The 6,504-nt window shown below is 49.0% G+C and overlaps 1 protein-coding gene across 1 annotated transcript; it reads left to right on the top strand.

The window, feature by feature from the left end:
* Positions 1 to 181: 181 nt before the first annotated feature.
* On the top strand, positions 182 to 796 carry LOC118978078 (keratin-associated protein 9-3-like). Its single transcript, XM_037033328.1, has one exon. It carries the CDS (start codon positions 192 to 194, stop codon positions 597 to 599), a length of 408 nt encoding a protein of 135 aa, XP_036889223.1. The 5' UTR covers positions 182 to 191; the 3' UTR covers positions 600 to 796.
* Positions 797 to 6,504: the final 5,708 nt, after the last annotated feature.

Here is a 6,504-nt window from a genome sequence, read left to right as displayed (position 1 = left end):
TGAACTGCTACTCATAATGTGTCATAAATATTTCAGTGTGAGCCAATCAGAGGCCCACTGAGGAACAAATTTAAATGAAAACAAGGAAGGTATGTTAAGAATTATATAAATAGCAGCTGGTCGGGGTATATAAAAGGCCTGACATAGAAGTCACCACCAAAACGCCTACAAGAAACCCAGCCCCAGACACCATGGCCTGCTGCACCACCAGCTTCTGTGGATTCCCCAGCTGTTCCTATGGGACCTGTGGACCCAGCTGCTGCCAGCCCAGCTGCTGCCAGCCAACCTGTTGCCAGCCCAGCTGCTGCCAGCCAGCCTGCTGTGGGACCGGGTGTGGGACCGGGTACGGCATGGGCTGTGGCCAGGGTAGTGGCTGTGGAGCTGTGAGCTGCCGCACCAGGTGGTGCCGCCCTGACTGCCGCGTGGAGGACACCTGCCTGCCCCCCTGCTGTGTGGTGAGCTGCACACCCCCAACCTGCTGCCAGCTGCACCATGCCCAGGCCTCCTGCTGCCGCCCATCCTACTGTGGACAGTCCTGCTGCCGCCCAGCCTGCTGCTGCTACTGCTGTGAGCCCACCTGCTGCCAGCCCACCTGCTAAAGCCAGGTTGCTGATTTTCAATGGACTGGGACACAGTATCTGAGCAATTTGTCTCCTCAACACCCCCTGGACCACTAACAAGTCCTTAGGGTTCTATTTGGGTTTCTGTTATGGGAGTTACCAAGTCAATGACTTCTGTTTGATTCTGCTCCACCACGAATTCCTCCACTCCACAGCAGGTAGAGAAGTGCTGTGAACCCACCTGATGATCGTCTAGTTGCTTTGCATATGCTAGTCCTGATTTCCCAGCGTGGCTGGAGATTACTGCCATATTGTGGTTTTCATCCTTGAGAACTGTCCACGAGTCTCATTGTCCCCTGCTCTGTGATCTATTCTGAGCTTCTGTTTACCTCAAAGAATCTCCAACACTCAAGGCACCAGGTTATAGCCAAGAGACATTCCTCAGATGTCACCAGAGAGAATGGAAGCTCTTCACCCAAAATGCAGCTTCGAAGAAATAGACTAGTCTTTTCCATATTTCAACATCTAATCCCACCCGTTTTGGGGGGTTGCATCATAATGACCTTTCCTGTGGGCGATTTTAACTGTATCTGTGTTATAGTGTCTTCTGTCATTTCTTAATAAATGTTATTTACTCAGCCAAGAAATCATGGTCTGTGCTTCCACTTGAACATGAAATGAGTGAATTGCTTATGGTTCAAAAATGTCCACTTGTGAGAAATACACTTGTTTCTTTTTAAAGGAGACTGAAGCCCTATACAGTGTATTGTTCAATAAAAATGTATTGACCATCACTTCTCAGGAAGGGACTAAGGAAATAAGAAAGATCAAGAATTCTTTCTCATCTTTGAAGGCCTTACTATCCAGCAAGAAAAAGAACATGTATGAAAAGAGACATCCACCATGTGACAATGGGAGAAAAAGTCTCCTTCTACCTTAGGGACAAACGCTTTTGTGACCAAAACGCCTCGATGGCTCAGCCTATGGTAGGTCTGTCCTGTGAGATGTGCGTGCTGACAACTCCAAAAGCTTAAGAGAAAGATGTTAACCAATCACACATGAGACAGAGAGAGAAATATTTTTTCCTGCAGAAAGGGAGCGAGGAGGAAAAAGGAGGAGAGATCTAGTCAGCAGGTCACGAATGTTACTCTGTGACCCCTCCACATCAGACTACCTACCACACACGGCCCCTGGGATGCTCAACTTTCCTGTGAAAACCAGCGAAGGGGCTGAGCTTCATGTCTGGGTTGACTCAGGGGCAGGGGAGGACAGCCAGGAGCCAGGCAGAGCAAGGAGGGGGACAAGACAGCAATGGGCCAGGGACTCTCAGAAGCGGTGAAGAGGCATTGGATGGAGCTTGCGGCAGGAAGTACTATCTTAGGTACACTGCAAAGAAGACAGACGGGTCCAAAACAGGATTCCAAAAAGGAGGAGATCCCTTTGGGACCAGCAAGGGCTCTGCAGGGGGCAGCATTAGGGAAGCCTTCACGAGGGAGGCAGCCTTTGAAGTGGGCCTTGAAGGTCATTCTTAGTGGGAAGAAACGTGTGAGGGAAAAAGAGCCCAACCCACACACCTATTATAATGGCTAAAACCCAACACAGTGACGGCACCAAATGGCAGCAAAATGTGGCGGAGCAGCCGAAACCCTCCGTCTTCACAGGTAGGAAAGAGAAATGGCGCAGCCGCTTTGGAGGACGGTTCAGCTGTCTCTTCAAAGCTAAATTCAGGCTTTTACCACACACCGTGGCAGGTGGACTCCTCGGTGTTTACCTGGGTGAGCTGGGAACTCGTGTCCACACAAAAATCCGCACATGGACGTTTATGGCAGCTTTGTTCGTAATTGCCAAAAATTGGCAGCAACCAAAATGTCCCCCAATAGGTGAATGAATCAACCAACTTTGGTGCATCTGTGCAATAGAATTGTGTTCTGTGATAAAGAGAAACGATTTATCAAACCACAAAAGGCCATGGAAGACTCTTAAATGCCTATTGCTTAATGTAAGAAGCCAATCTGAAGAAGCTACATACTATGTGGTTCCAACCACACAGAGACAGGAAAAAGTCGCCAAAGTGCCCTGTCTACTCCGCCCTGCAGATGCCTGTAGTACAACACTGACTACAAGATTATGGATTTTAAAATTACATTGCAGAAAGAGGAAGACCCAGGACTGGCCTAAGAACTCCAAGCAGAAGCAGCGCAAGGCTCCGAGAAGGTTTCCTTCACTGACACAAGGCGTGCGTGCTGCTGGTGCTCCCACCCCCTCCTCGCCCCGACTCTCCCTCCTGCATGACACACAGATGTGGCTCCTGGAGTGGAAGGGACACCGATCCTGACCCACTCGAGTCTGTAAACCAATGCCAGCAACTGTCTACCTGTGGAAACGCTAAGTCCTTGACCAAGTCAGTATTTGTCAGCTTTTCCAAAGCTGGGCATCTCAGACGTCCCTGAGTACTGCACTGTGCAAAATGGCAACTTCCTATGTTCGGCAGCTGAGAGGGTTTCAGGTGCAGGAGCACTTTAGCGATGGAAAAGGACTTCAATCCCCAATTACAAATCCTAAAGCAAAAGTGGGGAGCGTTTTTTACTGAAGTTCATGGACCATGATATGAGTGGACAGACAACAAAAATGGATAGGAGAAAATATGGAGGGGTGGGTTTCGGTAATAAAGAACGGAGAAAAGAGCAAAAAGGGAGAGAAAAATACAAAGCAGAGGAGAAAAAAAAAACAGAAAAAAGACACAATGAAAAAGACTAGGAACAAGAGGCTGAAAAGGAGGCACAATGATGGGGAAGACACCCATGAGGGAGGAGATGGTGGGTGACCTCGCTGAGTCCCATTCGCTGGGGCACATGCTAAAGAGACTTCACGCGAACTCTGCTTTACTTCACACTAACATCAGTCCCACGGCACAGAAATTGTCATTCTGCCTTGCAGAGGAGGAGGATAAGTGTCAATCAAACTCTGAAAAAGGAGGACTGAACCCAATTCGGTCTGACGCCCAAACTCATAGAAAATGAAATTAAGAAACTCGATGTGAAGAGAAGGGTGGGGAAGTTCAGCGTATTTAAAGTCGGCTTTTGTGGACACTGTGGTTTCCAGAATAAGTTCCTCTCTGTGCCAGTTGTAACGTTATCCCACCTGGGTAATCCAGGACATTCTCCATATTTCAAAGTCAACGAATTCGCTGCCTTAATTACATCTGCAAAGTCCCCTTTGTTCTCTAACATATTCGTGGGCGTGAAACCAGGGCTCAGAGGCCAGGGAGTGAAAATTCTGCCTACCGCAGGGATCATTAGACACTCGACTGACACTGATTCCCAGAGACCCAACACGTTACTCCAGTCCACTAACGAAAGTGGTGCCCTATGGCGGCCAGGTGATGGGTAAAGTCTTAGCTCACTTTTTACAAAGATTTTATTTATTTGTTTTTAGATTGAGGGGAAGGGAGGGAGAAAGAGAGGGAGAGAAACATCAGTCAGTTACTTGCAGGCACCCTGACCGGGGACTGAACCTGCAACCCAGGCATGTGCCCTGACCAGGAAGCGAACTAGTGACCTTTCGCTTTGCGGGATGACGCCACTTTAACCCATTTGCTGATAACCTGAAAAAGACAGTACCACCGTGGACTCAGGCCTTTCAGAAAAGGTTAAATCACTCCCCACCCAGTAAAGAAGCCCAACCAGCTGAGGTCCTGGCTGAGGGTAAATAAAACAATGAAATGGGGAGAGGGAGACGAGAGTCATAAATATTAACCACAGCCCTGTAACCGATTAGAAAAAAGGATTATAGAAACGAGGCATGTTTTCTTCCTTATTTTTCTTCTCTTTTTTTCCTCCCCAGCCTGGGGGTGGGGGTTGGGCTGCAGCCTCCCTAGAGGGAGGGGGTGTGTACCGCCCACCCCTGCAGGGTTGGCCCATTTAGCTTTGAAGTTAAGAAAGTTCCACCATTTCTATTAAAAACCTTCTGTGCGAAGCGGGGCTGTGCCAGGGAGACCAGACAGCAGACGCTTTGTTGTAAATTACTGACTTATCCTCCAAACCAGAACTCTGACTTAAAAAAACATGCTTCTGTCCTCATTATTCAAAGTTCATTGAACATCTACCTTCTCTACTGGGCTCATTTTAGTGAGCACACATTATATCTTACTTAACTTCGTGTAATTCTCTGCTACTGACTGCATATTCTACAGCTTTATAAGAATACATGAGAATTCAACTGAAGGACTAAAATCCCCAAGAAAAGCAGGCAACACGTCCAGGCAGCGGAAGCCAGGCTAAGCTTGCATGTGCTGTGTGACTCAGTGCTGTGAGGTCTGCTCCGGTGTGTTGTAATGGGAACATCCAGGTCCAGGTGATGGAGGGTAGAAGGGTCACCCCCCTTGGGTCGTATACAGCGACACAACTCTAGCCAATATCAGTTGTCGTCAAGGGGCAAAACATCACCCATTTTTTGAAAGAAATCCAAACTGAGACTAATTTTCAGTGCAGGCTAACACACTGGCAAGAGCTGTACCAGTCTCCATGGTAACCTCGCACCGGAAAGAATGTCCTGGTGCAACTGTAAAGCCCCCCAGAGTCTGCCACCCAGCCCAAACCCAGAACCCCCTCCCCGCACGCTCAGCAAAGTGGACATTCTGCAAGGAAAGCAGTTGCAGTGGTGGTAGTCCTGACATCAGTCTTTCCTTCTGCCGATCTGTATGAAAAAGGAGTCACCAGAAATTTAAAAGATCATGCCAATCGAGAAATAAAGACCAGCTGTTTTTACCTGCAGGCATTTTTATTAGGAGGCTTTTGTGAAGGGATGAAGCGCTTCATCGAGCTTAAGAAAATGGAGTTGCGTTCCATTGTGAAACCTCCCAACACTGGCATCACTGCTGATGGGGGAGATGGCGTCATGGGAGGATTTTCCCGGTGGCAGCCCAGAGATCCGCCCAGGTGACCCAGGTGCTTGGAGGTGGATGTTGGTAAGTCACACAGAGGCTCACAACAAACAGTGACTAACACACATAAAAGTGACTTTTTATCTCAGTCCGGGAACCCAGCAGGAGGTCCGTCTTTCACGTGCGTATGGGAGCACCCCACATCTTCAGCCCTGCCCCCTCTCTCGGGCTGCAGGCTGCTCACCCTTTGCAGGCCCCACGCTGAGCTCATCTTTGCCCCCTTCCCCACCCCCTAGATGGCAGCTTTGGGGCTCGGAGTGCCCTCTCACCTACGAGGAAATCCGAGACCTAAACGTGGTCCTTGGCCATGCTCTTGATCAGCACCTCCTACCATCTCTGCTTACAAAAACGCCTCCCAAACTCGACCACCCCCTCTCACCTGCACCACTCACTTGTCGCTGGGCCTGTTTGATCGCTGGCCCCACTGCAGTTCATTTTCCACGGCACAGACCTCACATCTTATCGCTTCCTGCCGTAAATCAGCCAGTGGCTTCTCACCGCCCTTAGCATAAAAGCTAAACTCTGTGGAACCACCTGCATGTTCCTACGTGGCCTGGCACCCGCCTGCCTCCTCGACCCTGTCCCCTACGGCTCTCCCTCTCTCTCTCTCTCTACTCCAGCCCCGGGGAGACCGTCCGCCCACCCCAACCAGAGCAGACGAGCTCCCTGCACTACCGACCTGTCACTGTCACTTGACTCCGTTTTATTTTCTTCTGACACTTGCCACTGCCTGAAGTTCTTATCCATTCATTGTTTAGTGTGTTTTTCTGTCCCTCCACTTTGGAACGAACACAGTGACTGTAGGACCTTATCTGATCTGGTTCTTTCTGCTTGCCAAGCCTGGTGCTGGGCATTGTGCGTGCTGAGTTGGCAAATGAAACAATGAATGAGCATAACTGACAAGTTCTACAATATTTAGTTCCACAAAAATGCTGAGTTTTATTGATAAGTGTGAGGTATGGCCATTAGTCACTAACTGTGCAACTTTAAATCATGATTTAA

This window comes from Sturnira hondurensis, unplaced genomic scaffold (assembly GCF_014824575.4).
Source record: "Sturnira hondurensis isolate 20B ecotype Veracruz unplaced genomic scaffold, ASM1482457v3 Scaffold0021632, whole genome shotgun sequence".
Taxonomy (NCBI): domain Eukaryota; kingdom Metazoa; phylum Chordata; class Mammalia; order Chiroptera; family Phyllostomidae; genus Sturnira; species Sturnira hondurensis.
The sequence above is the reverse complement of the archived record's forward strand: the minus strand, read 5'-3'. Positions and strand labels throughout refer to the sequence as shown.